The 17,670-nt window shown below is 36.6% G+C and overlaps 1 protein-coding gene across 2 annotated transcripts in view; it reads left to right on the plus strand.

Moving 5' to 3' along the window:
* The first annotated feature begins 845 nt into the window (after window positions 1-845).
* LOC135693530 (E3 ubiquitin-protein ligase rnf213-alpha) overlaps window positions 846-17,670 on the plus strand; it is an 82,525-nt gene continuing 65,700 nt past the window's right edge. The window contains exons 1-6 of one of the 2 annotated variants that reach the window (XM_089111385.1): window positions 846-1,721; window positions 13,108-14,285; window positions 14,785-14,862; window positions 15,432-15,676; window positions 15,898-16,101; window positions 16,865-17,067. In XM_089111385.1, coding sequence (XP_088967511.1) covers window positions 1,604-1,721; window positions 13,108-14,285; window positions 14,785-14,862; window positions 15,432-15,676; window positions 15,898-16,101; window positions 16,865-17,067 — 2,026 coding nt within the window. In that variant the 5' untranslated portion in view covers window positions 846-1,603. Of the gene's footprint in view, window positions 1,722-5,756; window positions 7,302-13,107; window positions 14,286-14,784; window positions 14,863-15,431; window positions 15,677-15,897; window positions 16,102-16,864; window positions 17,068-17,670 lie in introns of those variants that run through there. The other variant, XM_065212052.2, reaches the window with a different exon arrangement.

The raw sequence follows: 17,670 nt of genomic DNA on the forward strand, positions 1-17,670 counted from the left end.
ATAGGTTCAGGGGCGGATTTAAGCAACAATGATTGGGGGGGGGGGGAGTATTAGACACTTATTTTGGTGCCACACCCTTCAGATCACTTGTTAATGATGGAAACGCCCATTTTTAAAATTTGGTTTTCAACTTTAAGGTAAAGATGACAAAAAGCAGTGGCGTAGCCAGGGTTGGAAGATTGATTAGGGCAAAGAGGAAAAAGTTTTTTTGCTGACCAGACCTCTTAGAATTTGGGAAAACACCCATTTTGGAAATGCATTTGGAAAAGCTATGAAATTTTTACGTGGCAATTTCATTTTATACAATGTCATATGTAGCGTTTTGTGGCCGACCATATTCTACAACTGTCTATTTCCTTCACCATTCCTCTAATGTTTATATCCTGAATTGTGTAAGGCGAGGAAGAACTACGTGTAAGATGTGATTTTCCAAAGTTGTTATCAAATATCTAGACATAGTAAACAGTATTCGAAATTTTTAAACCAAGTCCGTTCTCCTTGGAGTAAAATCCACGAGAAGCGTTTCAGAATCCAGTTTTTTTATGGATTGGATTGCTATAGCATTTTAGTTTATATTTTATTGGGAATATCTCAAGAACGTGGAGGACTTTTTTTTACAAATCCAAAAACGAGAGGAAAATGTTGAACATCGTGTAGAGATATAGAGGGTCTTCTGAGAGCGAAGCGAGCAGAAATTTTTTGCGACGACGGTCTTGAAACAATGTTTACCAAAAGACACAGAATTATTGGGGGGATGTCGCACCCCGAACACCCCCCCCCGCTAAATCCGTCCCTGAATAGAGTTGCAGGCAACGCCGAGCTGACACTTTTGTTCTACCTGATTCAGAAGACAGTTGTGCCATCTTTAGGCTACAACATTAATATTCGTTAAGGTCGATTTAGTGCACTTGAAGTCGGATCTAGGGATCCAGGGGGTTTAAAAATAAAACTAATTCGAGTTCAAAATTTTCAAAGTGTAAGCCAAAAATATTTTTTTGAGATGAAGCGCTTGGCGGGCCGGATAAAAACGTGCTGCAAGCCGGCCCGCGGGCAAAAATGGCGGCTGATCTAAACGATTAAAACGGGTTGAAAATTACAAGAATTGTAAAGGACGTAAGTAAGTCCTCAGGAACTTTTATTCACCTGGATAAGAGACTCTGGAGAATTCCTTGTCCTTGCGAAAAGTAGCAGTTTTTTATGTATTTTGCCTTTGTTTTGCCTATTTTCTTATCGCCCTGCAGTGCTTCCGGCGTCCCTGAATGGTGTTGTGTAATTTTTATTTATAGACAGAAGGAAGTCGCAAGCTGGAATCTTCCTATTATCTTTCTAAAATACTTCTAAGAAATCATTTTGTGGATTCCCCATTTTCTATCTTAACCAATCAATTCTCTTGCTTGATACGGGCGCATGCGAAGTGAGATTATGATGCGCTCCTGCCCTTATCTGCGAAGTATTCGTGCAAGACTCGGATCTGGGGAAGTAGCAGGCACGGAAGAAAGAAAGCAAGAACTGTAAGGAATAACCGTTAATTTTGCGAAAAAGAAATATAGTTTTTGTTGGGGCTGAAGTGGAATTTTTCAGACGGTCGTCTCGGCACGACAGAATGACTGGGGCGGGCGGCTCTCAATGTCCGCAATGTGAGACCGTTCTGGCTGAGGGATCCAGATTTTGTCACCTATGCGGTGCCCCTTTGAATACACAACCAAAGGCAACAGCAAATGGTGAGAATTTATTTCCCTGAGAATTTATCTACAGAATTTCCCTTGGCAATTTTTAAAAGGCTTCGAAATAGGACAACTGATGCTTGATAATTTTCACTGTACAACATTCATATTCAGTCCCGGCTTTAAAACATGTATGGCCTTCCGTTGCAAGGCATTAAAGTGTTTCTTTTTGCATAGTTTTATGTAGCTTTTGGTGCCAATTGACAGTGTTTTTACTTCTTATGATATTTTTGAAACAATAAACACGACTGCTTCAGCGCTTCGTCTCAAATTTCAAATATAGTCTCATGTCCCGACCTGAACAATCGGGGTGCGTGCAGACAAGGCCGCTGAGGGGTTTCTGAGTGAGGGACGGGCAAAACTAAAAGATCAGGCAGTTCTTGCAACCATACATACCCATTAGATTAGTTTAGTTTAAAATACTTTTCTGAATATTACTTGATGTTATTTTCTTCCAATCGTTTAAAATGTTTTACTATTTAATACGCACACTTTTGTTGTTTTTGATTAACTACATTCTCAAAATTAAATATAATTCGTTACTTTACGAGACACCCTAAACCTCGAGCCTCCAGGCCAATCGACTCTCACCGGCCATGAACACATGGGGCTCCCACTTCAACTTGAAGTCTTCAAGCCTATCTGTTACATAGCCTCCCAGTTCAATGCATATTTTTCTTGCATGTTGCCAATTTTTTAATGAAATTGAATTATTTTTTGATTTTTTCCTTTGTGTAAACTCAGGTTCCGAAAAGGTTTCGAAAACAAATGTTCACTTGACCATGCAAGGGGACCGCAAAAAGGGACTTTCCCTCTTAATGGAGACTGCATACCATAACTATTCCATTTTCTTTGTCTCCAAAGTTAAACAATCAATCATGTGCTAAAAAATTTTAAGCCAGCAAATTCATCAGTGATGTGCTGGCAAACAACTATACTTGCTTCAGGGTGGGGGGGGGCTGGGGTGCACGAGAAGGATGTGGTCGATGTCTTGAGAAAAATTGATAAGAAGAGTTAGTAGTTGATGAGATAATCTTTTGGTGGGATAAGGAATGGTGGGATACAAAGGAGAACATTGATTAACAATAAATAGAATACTGGTGGGTTTGACAGACTAAAAGGTTGCAAAAATATTGTCTTCTAGTCAACCTTCAAGTTCATTGACAACTAAAATTGACAACATTACCACTGTCCCTAGTGATTTACTAAGAATTGATCTTTGGAGTCACCATCAAGCTTTAAACATTGGCCTTCTGTTACTGTATATTTAACTTCTCTTGATACAATAGCACACCTGCAGAACAGCATATAAAAGTTATTGATTTATGGAGCCTTGTATTTTTCTCAAAACTTTTCTGTGACTGTAGAATTTTACAAAAAAATTCCAAAAACAATTGATGGCACAGGTTGAACTTTCCAAATGTCTAAAGGAAACAATTATGATATCTTCCTTTTGCACTCTGGACATCGTTAGCAATTTTTGCAACATTTTTCAATCATTTTGCTCCAAACATTAAGAATTTCCCAATTTTTTGTACTGAGTTCCATATCATAATATCAAACACAATTTTACAAACAGTCTTTAACTCAACTAACTACCAACTACAAACATGCGAAAATACATAAACAAGTTTTTGTTAAGAGATCAACTTCTGTGCAATATAGCAATGTGGATTGACACTTCATGTGAAAGGGCTACACAGTGACATTGTTTTTTTTATTATGTAACTAAAGATTGCTTTCTTAAGACTTGTCACTGGAATACATGGCACATATGCATTTCTTCACACATTGGAAGGCTTTGCCAGGATCCATATGCAGGTGATAAGAAATCATATTGCCACCAATGCAAATGTAAATGCCAAAAGCTGATATTCATTTTTCAGGTGAGAGGGGGGGGGGGAAGCAACAAAGTTTTTGTGGTTCAGATGTTTCTGCTTTAATCAGGGGCTGTGTGGCCAGGGGGCAGGGGGGCCATGGCCCCCTCTGCTTTCAAAATTTGAGGGATTTTTGGAAAAATTGTTGTTTTGTCAGAAAATTCTCAGCTTGAGCTCTGGGTAATTCTCAAACTTTTGGCAACATAAAAATGATTTCTCAGGTTTTACAGATTTCTACCATAGAGTGATTTGCTGCTTGGATTTTGTCAGATAAAATACAAATCTTCAAGGGCCAATTTTGGTTAAAGAAATTGGTCAATATTTGTCATAAATCATATCTTTATTTGATATTGAAGACTGGGACAGCGCTGGTTTGTGAAAATTTTGTCCTAGATTTGAAAATTTATGCAGTTTTGTCGTCTAAGGTAAAGCAGGAAGAAGTAGATCAAAACCATCGCTTACCCACGGTGGATATTCAATTTAAGAATAAAATTTGATCATCAAAATTTGCTTCAAATACTGCAATTTCTGGCAAATTTGAAGCAATAGGTTATGAAAAAGTTTCAACTTCCACAGCAACCATGTGGCCGCTTCAGGTATCAACTTCTTCTACCCTTGTCTTAAGCTACAGATGAGAGAACATTCACTGTCAGTATGAAGAAACAGCGACAAGACAAAAAAATGCATTTTAAATATCTTTCCAGCCAAGGCAAAAGTTAAGAGTCTTTCTGCCCTGACTCTGCAAATGCTTCTATTTGAGTAAAATAAATCAAAGAAATTTTGTCAAAAAATCTTTCTTTCTTCTCCACTCTAGAATTCATTTGCCACGATACCCCTTGCTGCAATTGCTCAAGCTACTAATGAACTATAAAACAGATTTTGAGTTTTAGATCTGAGTGTGTAACTTTGTGGCTTAACAAATTCCCTAAGGGATGTCAGCCAATAATTTACCATCAAAATTAGGCTTTGCTGGTAATGTAATGGTCTTTGATGTGGCATTTGAATGTGTGTGTATTTACTTGTTTTACATTGATTGTTTAATTCTAGTGCACTATATACAATTTTACTTGTACAAAGCAAACTAATCCGAATTGATAAATTACTAAATATGGATGGATGAGTAAATACTTAAATTAACATGAATAAATATTTTTACAGTATTATACTTAAAATGATATATAAAAGATAAAATGTAAAATACATGCTGACATGCGTTGCGTTTACAGTTTGGGCCATTCCACTTTTTTATCAAGCATTTGAAGATATTTAAATCTTCTGCCGATTTTATTTTGTTTGGTAGCCCATTCCAAATTTGGTTTGTTCTATAATGTTGTAAATCATTTGAATTTGTTGATGAGTAAGTTGAGGATCTATATTTTAAAAGGTTTTTCATGAAAGACAGGTTTAGATTTTCAAAGTCTTGAAAATTTCAATGCAAACTGCTCTCATACGGGAAACATGCATTGTAAAATTTTCTGAATTCACAAGTAAGTCACTATAAGAGGTGAATCGATCATTATATAAAAATCTAAGGACACCTTCTTGGATTTTTTCATTTAGATATGGTGAACATTATTCATCAAAATCTAAAAATACTTTCAGCCAGTATATAAGGGTAGTGGGAAAATTTATTACCACAAGAAACACTTTATCATGGAGAAAAATTGCCAAGCATCAAAGCAGAAAAATAGTTTTGTTGTCAATAAGATACAGGAAGTGTGTGTGTGTTGATATTGTAACATTGTTGGATTAAGGATTCCCATGTTTTCTTGAAAAAAATGCTCTAATAGATGATAGCCCGCATGTTAAAAAGAAAATGACGCAATTCACAAGGCTGGGGAACAACCGTTCATTTCTTACCAATTCCCTATCGTCTTTCAAAATTCTACAAAATATTTCAGAATTCCTCTCTCATTAACATCACCTGCCAAAGGTTCAAAACGTACCTGAAACTTTATTAAGAAACCTGTAAATAGGTTCAGGGGCGGATTTAAGCAACAATGATTGGGGGGGGGTATTAGACATTAATTTTGGTGCCACACCCTTCAGATCACTTGTAAATGATGGAAACGCCCATTTTTAAAATTTGGTTTTCAACTTTAAGGTTGATGATGACATAAAGATGACAAAAAGCAGTGGCGTAGCCAGGGTTGGAAGATTGATTAGGGCAAAGAGGAGAAAATTTTTGCTGACCAGGCCTCTAAGAATTTGGGAAAACACCCATTTTGGAAATGCATTTGGAAAAGCTATGAAATTTTTACGTGGCAATTTCCCTTTATACAATGTCATATGTAGCGTTTTGTGGCTGACCATATTCTACAACTGTCTATTTCCTTCACCATTCCTCTAATGTTTATATCCTGAATTGGGTAAGGCGAGGAAGAACTACGTGTAAGATGTGATTTTCCAAAGTTGTTATCAAATATCTAGACAAAGTAAACAGTATTCGAAATTTTTAAACCAAGTCCGTTCTCCTTGGAGTAAAATCCACGAGAAGCGTTTCAGAATCCAGTTTTTTTATGGATTGGATTGCTATAGCATTTTAGTTTATATTTTATTGGGAATGTCTCAAGAACGTGGAGGACTTTTTTTTACAAATCCAAAAACGAGAGGAAAATGTTGAACATCGTGTTGAGATATAGAGGGTCTCCTTAGAGCGAAACGAGCAGAAATTTTTTGCGACAACGGTCTTGAAATAATGTTTACCAAAAGACACAGAATTATTGGGGGGATGTCGCACCCCCAACACCCCCCCCCCCGCTAAATCCGTCCCTGAATAGAGTTGCAGGCAACGCCTAGCTGACACTTTTGTTCTACCTGATTCAGAAGACAGTTGTGCCATCTTTAGGCTACAACATTAATATTCGTTAAGGTCGATTTAGTGCACTTGAAGTCGGATCTAGGGATCCAGGGGGTTTAAAAATAAAACTAATTCGAGTTCAAAATTTTCAAAGTGTAAGCCAAAAATATTTTTTTGAGATGAAGCGCTTGGCGGGCCGGATAAAAACGTGCTGCAAGCCGGCCCGCGGGCAAAAATGGCGGCTGATCTAAACGATTAAAACGGGTTGAAAATTACAAGAATTGTAAAGGACGTAAGTAAGTCCTCAGGAACTTTTATTCACCTGGATAAGAGACTCTGGAGAATTCCTTGTCCTTGCGAAAAGTAGCAGTTTTTTATGTATTTTGCCTTTGTTTTGCCTATTTTCTTATCGCCCTGCAGTGCTTCCGGCGTCCCTGAATGGTGTTGTGTAATTTTTATTTATAGACAGAAGGAAGTCGCAAGCTGGAATCTTCCTATTATCTTTCTAAAATACTTCTAAGAAATCATTTTGTGGATTCCCCATTTTCTATCTTAACCAATCAATTCTCTTGCTTGATACGGGCGCATGCGAAGTGAGATTATGATGCGCTCCTGCCCTTATCTGCGAAGTATTCGTGCAAGACTCGGATCTGGGGAAGTAGCAGGCACGGAAGAAAGAAAGCAAGAACTGTAAGGAATAACCGTTAATTTTGCGAAAAAGAAATATAGTTTTTGTTGGGGCTGAAGTGGAATTTTTCAGACGGTCGTCTCGGCACGACAGAATGACTGGGGCAGGCGGCTCTCAATGTCCGCAATGTGAGACCGTTCTGGCTGAGGGATCCAGATTTTGTCACCTATGCGGTGCCCCTTTGAATACACAACCAAAGGCAGCAGCAAATGGTGAGAATTTATTTCCCTGAGAATTTATCTACAGAATTTCCCTTGGCAATTTTTAAAAGGCTTCGAAATAGGACAACTGATGCTTGATAATTTTCACTGTACAACATTCATATTCAGTCCCGGCTTTAAAACATGTATGGCCTTCCGTTGCAAGGCATTAAAGTGTTTCTTTTTGCATAGTTTTATGTAGCTTTTGGTGCCAATTGACAGTGTTTTTTACTTCTTATGATATTTTTGAAACAATAAACACGACTGCTTCAGCGCTTCGTCTCAAATTTCAAATATAGTCTCATGTCCCGACCTGAACAATCGGGGTGCGTGCAGACAAGGCCGCTGAGGGGTTTCTGAGTGAGGGACGGGCAAAACTAAAAGATCAGGCAGTTCTTGCAAGTTGCAACCATACATACCCATTAGATTAGTTTAGTTTAAAATACTTTTCTGAATATTACTTGATGTTATTTTCTTCCAATCGTTTAAAATGTTTTACTATTTAATACGCACACTTTTGTTGTTTTTGATTAACTACATTCTCAAAATTAAATAGAATTCGTTACTTTACGAGACACCCTAAACCTCGAGCCTCCAGGCCAATCGACTCTCAGCGGCCATGAACACATGGGGCTCCCACTTCAACTTGAAGTCTTCAAGCCTATCTGTTACATAGCCTCCCAGTTCAATGCATATTTTTCTTGCATGTTGCCAATCTTTTAATGAAATGGAATTATTTTTTGATTTTTTCCTTTGTGTAAACTCAGGTTCCGAAAAGGTTTCGAAAACAAATGTTCACTTGACCATGCAAGGGGACCGCAAAAAGGGACTTTCCCTCTTAATGGAGACTGCATACCATAATTATTCCATTTTCTTTGTCTCCAAAGTTAAACAATCAATCATGTGCTAAAAAATTTTAAGCCAGCAAATTCATCAGTGATGTGCTGGCAAACAACTATACTTGCTTCAGGATGGGGGGGGGCTGGGGTGCACGAGAAGGATGTGGTCGATGTCTTGAGAAAAATTGATAAGAAGAGTTGGTAGTTGATGAGATAATCTTTTGGTGGGATAAGGAATGGTGGGATACAAAGGAGAACATTGATTAACAATAAATAGAATACTGGTGGGTTTGACAGACTAAAAGGTTGCAAAAATATTGTCTTCTAGTCAACCTTCAAGTTCATTGACAACTAAAATTGACAACATTACCACTGTCCCTAGTGATTTACTAAGAATTGATCTTTGGAGTCACCATCAAGCTTTAAACTTTGGCCTTCTGTTACTGTATATTTAACTTCTCTTGATACAATAGCACACCTGCAGAACAGCATACAAAAGTTATTGATTTATGGAGCCTTGTATTTTTCAAAACTTTTCTGTGACTGTAGAATTTTACAAAAAAATTCCAAAAACAATTGATGGCACAGGTTGAACTTTCCAAATGTCTAAAGGAAACAATTATGATATCTTCCTTTTGCACTCTGGACATCGTTAGCAATTTTTGCAACATTTTTCAATCATTTTGCTCCAAACATTAAGGATTTCCCAATTTTTTGTAATGAGTTCCATATCATAATATCAAACACAATTTTACAAACAGTCTTTAACTCAACTAACTACCAACTACAAACATGCGAAAATACATAAACAAGTTTTTGTTAAGAGATCAACTTCTGTGCAATATAGCAATGTGGATTGACACTTCATGTGAAAGGGCTACACAGTGACATTGTTTTTTTTATTATGTAACTAAAGATTGCTTTCTTAAGACTTGTCACTGGAATACATGGCACATATGCATTTCTTCACACATTGGAAGGCTTTGCCAGGATCCATATGCAGGTGATAAGAAATCATATTGCCACCAATGCAAATGTAAATGCCAAAAGCTGATATTCATTTTTCAGGTGAGAGGGGGGGGGGAAGCAACAAAGTTTTTGTGGTTCAGATGTTTCTGCTTTAATCAGGGGCTGTGTGGCCAGGGGGCAGGGGGGCCATGGCCCCCTCTGCTTTCAAAATTTGAGGGATTTTTGGAAAAATTGTTGTTTTGTCAGAAAATTCTCAGCTTGAGCTCTGGGTAATTCTCAAACTTTTGGCAACATAAAAATGATTTCTCAGGTTTTACAGATTTCTACCATAGAGTGATTTGCTGCTTGGATTTTGTCAGATAAAATACAAATCTTCAAGGGCCAATTTTGGTTAAAGAAATTGGTCAATATTTGTCATAAATCATATCTTTATTTGATATTGAAGACTGGGACAGCGCTGGTTTGTGAAAATTTTGTCCTAGATTTGAAAATTTATGCAGTTTTGTCGTCTAAGGTAAAGCAGGAAGAAGTAGATCAAAACCATCGCTTACCCACGGTGGATATTCAATTTAAGAATAAAATTTGATCATCAAAATTTGCTTCAAATACTGCAATTTCTGGCAAATTTGAAGCAATAGGTTATGAAAAAGATTCACCTTCCACAGCAACCATGTGGCCGCTTCAGGTATCAACTTCTTCTACCCTTGTCTTAAGCTACAGATGAGAGAACATTCACTGTCAGTATGAAGAAACAGCGACAAGACAAAAAATGCATTTTAAATATCTTTCCAGCCAAGGCAAAAGTTAAGAGTCTTTCTGCCCTGACTCTGCAAATGCTTCTATTTGAGTAAAATAAATCAAAGAAATTTTGTCAAAAAATCTTTCTTTCTTCTCCACTCTAGAATTCATTTGCCACGATACCCCTTGCTGCAATTGCTCAAGCTACTAATGAACTATAAAACAGATTTTGAGTTTTAGATCTGAGTGTGTAACTTTGTGGCTTAACAAATTCCCTAAGGGATGTCAGCCTATAATTTACCATCAAAATTAGGCTTTGCTGGTAATGTAATGGTCTTTGATGTGGCATTTGAATGTGTGTGTATTTACTTGTTTTACATTGATTGTTTAATTCTAGTGCACTATATACAATTTTACTTGTACAAAGCAAACTAATCCGAATTGATAAATTACTAAATATGGATGGATGAATAAATACTTAAATTAACATGAATAAATATTTTTACAGTATTATACTTAAAATGATATATAAAAGATAAAATGTAAAATACATGCTGACATGCGTTGCGTTTACAGTATGGGCCATTCCACTTTTTTATCTAGCATTTGAAGATATTTAAATCTTCTGCCGATTTTATTTTGTTTGGTAGCCCATTCCAAATTTGGTTTGTTCTATAATGTTGTAAATCATTTGAATTTGTTGATGAGTAAGTTGAGGATCTATATTTTAAAAGTTTTTTCATGAAAGACGGGTTTAGATTTTCAATGTCTTGAAAATTTCAATGCAAACTGCTCTCATACGGGAAACATGCATTGTAAAATTTTCTGAATTCACAAGTAAGTCACTATAAGAGGTGAATCGATCATTATATAAAAATCTAAGGACACCTTCTTGGATTTTTTCATTTAGATATGGTGAACATTATTCATCAAAATCTAAAAATACTTTCAGCCAGTATATATGGGTAGTGGGAAAATTTATTACCACAAGAAACACTTTATCATGGAGAAAAATTGCCAAGCATCAAAGCAGAAAAATAGTTTTGTTGTCAATAAAATACAGGAAGTGTGTGTGTTGATATTGTAACATTGTTGGATTAAGGATTCCCATGTTTTCTTGAAAAAATGCTCTAATAGATGATAGCCCGCATGTTGAAAAGAAAATGACGCAATTCACAAGGCTGGGGAACAACCGTTCATTTCTTACCAATTCCCTATCGTCTTTCAAAATTCTACAAAATATTTCAGAATTCCTCTCTCATTAACATCACCTGCCAAAGGTTCAAAACGTACCTGAAACTTTATTAAGAAACCTGTAAATAGGTTCAGGGGCGGATTTAAGCAACAATGATTGGGGGGGGGGGGGGTATTAGACATTAATTTTGGTGCCACACCCTTCAGATCACTTGTTAATGATGGAAACGCCCATTTTTAAAATTTGGTTTTCAACTTTAAGGTAAAGATGACAAAAAGCAGTGGCGTAGCCAGGGTTGGAAGATTGATTAGGGCAAAGAGGAAAAAGTTTTTGCTGACCAGACCTCTTAGAATTTGGGAAAACACCCATTTTGGAAATGCATTTGGAAAAGCTATGAAATTTTTACGTGGCAATTTCATTTTATACAATGTCATATGTAGCGTTTTGTGGCCGACCATATTCTACAACTGTCTATTTCCTTCACCATTCCTCTAATGTTTATATCCTGAATTGTGTAAGGCGAGGAAGAACTACGTGTAAGATGTGATTTTCCAAAGTTGTTATCAAATATCTAGACATAGTAAACAGTATTCGAAATTTTTAAACCAAGTCCGTTCTCCTTGGAGTAAAATCCACGAGAAGCGTTTCAGAATCCAGTTTTTTTATGGATTGGATTGCTATAGCATTTTAGTTTATATTTTATTGGGAATGTCTCAAGAACGTGGAGGACTTTTTTTTACAAATCCAAAAACGAGAGGAAAATGTTGAACATCGTGTAGAGATATAGAGGGTCTCCTTAGAGCGAAACGAGCAGAAATTTTTTGCGACAACGGTCTTGAAATAATGTTTACCAAAAGACACAGAATTATTGGGGGGATGTCGCACCCCCAACACCCCCCCCCGCTGAATCCGTCCCTGAATAGAGTTGCAGGCAATGCCTAGCTGACACTTTTGTTCTACCTATCTTCTACTTGTTTTGCTTTTTCGGTGTACTTATAGGTGCATTTTTCTGTGCATCAAATGAGTTTTTAAGGGTGATTTTAAAATTCATCATTTCATAGTTGAAAATTTTATTTACTAAGTATTATGGTCAACATAAGTCCAAAGTTTTAACTGTCAAATTTTTTTAAAAATTTGAGAAATTATTCTTCTATCACATGCAAAATTTTGGTCACCAGTAGCCTTCCCTGTTTTGAACTTAGCTGCCTTTTAAAAGTGCCATTGGTGCAAGTTTGTATTGCAGAGGGCTTTTGGGTAATTGCTTTGCTGCCGTACTCTCTTCCCGGCATAATAGAGTAATTAAATGGTGACGGCAAAAATCTATTTTGAGGATTTTTTAATTTTAGCCAAATTACCTAAAAGAAAATCATGTAATAGCGTGAATTTTGCAAATTCAGTTGAATATTTCAAAGATTTGCTGAGATATGATAAAATAAGCAAAGGGCCCCTTCCCCATCAAATACTGTGACTTGACCTCTGTCTGAAGCCAATATTTGAATCAATACAAAATAAAAGTAATCTGTCAGCAGAATTGAAATCTCTCTTTGCCCATTTCCCACTAAATTTTCTACATGTTGATATTAAATTGCATAAAATTTCAGTTCAGAACAATATTACTTTGAAGGGGCAGCCAGAATGAAAATTTTTCCACTTTTCTGATAAGATTCGACTTTTCAGAGAGGGATACTGCATCCCAGGTTGTGACTGCGCTGATGCCTGGTGGTATTGAAGACAAAATTATCATTTTAGAAACAATCTGCTATTGAATTAGCTGAAATAAAGTGTTCAGAAAAAGAAGATGTCTTTTTTCTCTAAGATCATTAAAAGCGACACAAACTACCTTTGATAGAATCTGTATAGTAAATATACTAGATATATTTGAAAATATTATAGGATTGTACATAAATGATATAGAACAGGTCCTTACATAAGCGTTATGAAAACCTTGATGATGCTGTTCTTCCTGTCCTTCTGTTTAATAGTAGAATCAAGCAGAAAGTTGAACACGAAGTTTTTCTGCAACAAGTTTTGCTCTTTAGAACTTGCATAGTTAAAGGAGCTCCCTCTTTCATTACAGTTCCTGCACAATTAGAACACGGCCAAACAACTCAAGCCAATGTCTCATGCGACAAAAAAGGTGACGTGGGTACCCAATCAGAGAACTCGAACGGTGGAAGAAAAGATGTTCAACCACCCATTCAAACACCGAAGGACGTTGCAAAGCAGGGGAGTATCAAGGTATCGGACAATGGTAAAAGCGAATCTTGTTTGAAAAGGATCGCAGTGCAAGGAAGTGAAGGTGATGCAGAAGACAATAATGATGCACTGCAGGGAAAAAGCAACATGATGCAAGGTAAAAGGGCTAAAATGTCAGAATGTAGCGCTACGATGCCTGAAAGTAAGGGTGGAGTGGAAGACGAAATTCTAGGAAATAAGCGTGCAGCAGAAAAAGTAAACGATTCACCACAAGGAAAAAAAGCTAAAATGCCAGATTGTAGTGATGGGATGCAAGGAAATATAAGTAGGGCAGAAGGAGTGGATAAACAATTGCAAGGAAATCAGAGTAAAGTAGAAGGAGTAAGTGATGGAAAACAATTCATAAGAGATGAAACACAGGAGAAGACCAAAGCTTTGCAAGATAATAGTGCTGTACCACAGAAGGTTAATAGTCCAATACAAGAGAAATTCAACGGAACAGAAGGAAGTAAGGACATAAGTTGCAGTGTAGCATTGGAAAGTATTGAAGCAACAAAAGGGGAAGAGGAGGTAGTGCAAGAAAAGGACAATGCTACGCAAGGGAAAGTGCTTGCAACCAAAGCGAATAGAAATAATGCCGCAGAAAATATTGATGCCATAAAGGAAAGAAGTGATGCAATGGAGGGAGACGACAATGCAGTGCAAGTAAGTGTTGATTCCGTGAAAGGAAAAGGGGATAGAGAGCAAACAACTAACGATGCATTGCAAGGAGATATGGTTGGAGAACAAGGAGGTTGCAAGTTAATGCAAGATAATAAAAACTGTGCACATGCTGAAGTTGAATCGCAAAGACAAATCAAGTCATCGAATTCTATTCTGAGCACTGGAAAACCGGAAACTCTTCTTTCCCAGGCAGAACAGTTTCATGTTGAAGAAGGAGTTGAAATGCATGATCAGGCTGAGTATAATGATTCAGATTCAAGCGAAAATATTAGTTCTCAGCAGGAAAACCAACCTGGCGATAACAAAAAGAAACGTAAAACTCAAAGCAAAGCAAAGGTCAGTATTAACTTTGTATTCAAACTTTAGTTGTCTTATGGTTGTTGTAATAAAAAGCTTGCTGTTTCTGCTAAAGCGTAGATATAATGGATTTATACCTTAACTACATAACTAATGCCTGTATGGTATTTAGAGATTTGTTTCTCAAGAAGGGCAGCAAGATGAAAATATATAGTTTTATTGCAAATTTCTCACTTGTATTATTCAATCTGTATAAGATAATTTCTTTCACGCTAACAGAATTTAATTGTTCTGGCTAGGCAAAACACATGCTGAAATTTTGGTTTCACTAGAAAATGCTTGCAGTAAGGGGTGTTAAAAGGATTCATCGGTAGCTGCCCTATCAGTTTTGATAGATGGCAGATGCTATTAACAACTCCTTCCTGAAATTCATAATCAGTGTTTTATTTCCAGTAACATATCTTCAAATAGATCAGTTAATAAGCAAATATCCCAATGTCCTGAGTTACAAGTGTAAACAAATTTTCTCATTTTCCAGACGGATCGTAAAAAGAAACAAGAAAGGAAAGAGAGAGCGGAAGAAAGGAAGAGAACTGGTGATCCATTAGGTGCTCAGGTGAAGGCCTAAAGTTTTATGTTGGCTTAGAGCTTGATATGTAAGGGAAACGAAAGGGGGAAAGGACTTAAACAAAAATCATTTATAACATGATTACTGATTCAATGTATTGTTGCTTAGTGGAACCCAAATGCAGTACTACCTCTTTTGTTCTTAGAAATAGTGTTTTCGGGGGATGCATTTTAAATATTTAGCTAAAACTGGTTAAATCTTTTCTTTAAGGTTGCGCCTACTTTCTTATAGCAGTTTTCATTTTTCGCAGGAAAACAGACTGCTTATTGATATCTTATTTCATATCTCTGAATCTTTAATGATGTGAAGTTCTTGTATTGCCCTCTTGCATCCTCTATTTCCATAAAATTTCTCCAACATCTTTGCATCATTTCCTTTGCACCAATTTAGCTGAACCATGTTCATTGCACCATTTCCCTGTCAGAGATTTCTTGCACCATTTTCCCCGCACCATTTCTATTGCACCGGTTTTCTTGAACAATTTTCTATGTAAATATATCCATGCACCACTGTAATTGCAGTTAACACCATTCCCTTACAAAATTTTCCTAAAACAGGCTGCAAAAGATTCGAATGCAAGCGATGAAAATACTGATTTCGCAAAAGCGAAAAAGGCAAGCATGTCAGATCTCGAATCAGGAAAAGATACGAAATCAAATAATGAAAAACAAGCTGGTCTGGTTAAGGATCATACCGAAGTAGCAAAAGCTCCGAAGGCAACAAAACCAGATCTCAAAGCAGAAAAAGAAACAGCACCAATAAGTGAAAAACAAGCTGCTCCGGTCAAGGATCATCAAGAAGTGTAACAAACATTTTATTCAGTTTTTACGCACTGTAAATGGCTAGGTCTCTTTGACCTTTCTATCATTTACCGCAGGGATTAAGGACAGCTGTGCATCTCCTTGTAGATCAAGAAGACTGTTTCGTCAAGTTGTACATCGTTTCTGCTGTTATTGGTCAGTAACAGTTTTTGAAAGTGTTAGCAAATTATGTTTATCTGACGTCCCATTTTCTTTGTTTTAGCCCACAACGACAAACAAGGTCCCAAACAAACAAAGCAAACCATGAAAAAATGCTTAAAGGAACAGGTGAATCAAATGAACTCGTGGTGCATTTTTATGCCCTTTTAGATCCAGCATTTGGTGACGCCAAGAATATGTTCATAGTTATGGGTTATCCAATTGGTGATTGGTTAAAAGGACCTATAATACCTGTCGAAGCAATCGGGTTAGTATTTGAACGCAATTCTAAGTTGCTAAATAAGATTTTGGTACCGCAAAATTCGAAGATGTCACCAAATAGCGGAATCATAGCATGCTAAAGCACTTGAACCGTTCCAGAAATCATCTATTTTCAACTAACAATATAAAGAATTGCTTAACGTTTCTATGAGTCTATGCCTTCCTAAAATATGTTTTTGATCTGAAGCAGTCGTTGTTGTTACCATCAACACAAAACTTGCAGTTTAAAATCTTGATAGACTATGAAATTTAACTTTGTCGTTTTAAAGTTTCTCTCAAAGTTTAAAGCAGGAAAATTCAATTTACTTGGCCGGTGAAATTTTGTTGTTCAAACAAAAAGTTGTCTTTTTCTGTCTTTTTCTTTCACTGTTTTGAAAATCTGCTAGGAAATCTGGTAGGAAATCTGGTAGGAAATCTAGTAGACAATGCAATACTAGATTTTCTGAAAAACCACTTAAATACAATGGGCAGAAATGTTAAAAAACAAAAAATTGAAAACACCTTCTGCAATTTGAAAGCAGTGAGAAATTGTGTGTATAGCTTTATGCTGATTTTGGTAATTGAAGTCTTTCTTATTAAAAAATGTATTGCCAGGTTCCTTTCTAAAACCTGCATGAGCTCCTTTCCAAACGAATGACACTCCACACCTTTTTCCGTGTGTTATTACAACAGGCATCGAGTCTTGAAGCAAGTAGATCTTGGTTTTTTCAACTACTTTTTTAAATTACTTATGAATGTTATTCTTACAGGAGATTTGGAGAACTTGTTATCCTGCATGGGAAAATGTTCATTTCTTCTTTTTACAAAAAAGACAAGCTGATTGTTCCTTATAAATATGGGAGAGCTGATGGTAAAAATTTCATTTTTGAGTTTATTTCAAGGCCATTTATCCCAAGTACAGAACAGGGTGTCGTAAACAGATGTCTACTTGTGCTGGCTTCTGACTGGCGAGGTAATCAATTCAGCGGTTCCTTCGTCTGCGTGTTCATTTTGTACTTTTTAAGGAACATTTTATTGATAATTGGCGGGGAAATAAAGATCACTTTCCTGTGAAAGGAGAGGACAAATCATTGTATCATTTGGCTATGTTATGTCGGTAAGATGCCTTAGCCGGAAATAACTATTGCTGCCTGAAGATTCTGGCCAGTTTTAATTGTTACCAGTGAAAATTACTTGCTCAAAGTAAATCTCATTCATTCATGGATACACAATTTATAAATGATGTCCAGACGGATTTCTCCCGGAAAACTACACGTTTCATGCCATCACCATTTTAAATGGTCTCGTTGTGCTTGTAAAGATGGTTGGCAGTCAGTGAATTTCTAATCGATTGTTTGTCTTCTAACTTTGTTAATTAGATTGATTAGAAACATAAACGCCTATCAGTCTCATGGCACACTTATGAGGAATAAATAACCTAAACCTTTCTAGGTCCTTACCTTTAATATTATGTTAGGCACCTTGAATGTTTTTATCCCTTGTACCTAAGTAGACGTGCTTGTCTGCAACCTCCAGCTATTCTATACCCCTCCGTTTCAAGTAAATATGACCGCTA

This window comes from Rhopilema esculentum, chromosome 11 (assembly GCF_057945365.1).
Source record: "Rhopilema esculentum isolate cy_ngs chromosome 11, ASM5794536v1, whole genome shotgun sequence".
Lineage (NCBI taxonomy): Eukaryota > Metazoa > Cnidaria > Scyphozoa > Rhizostomeae > Rhizostomatidae > Rhopilema > Rhopilema esculentum.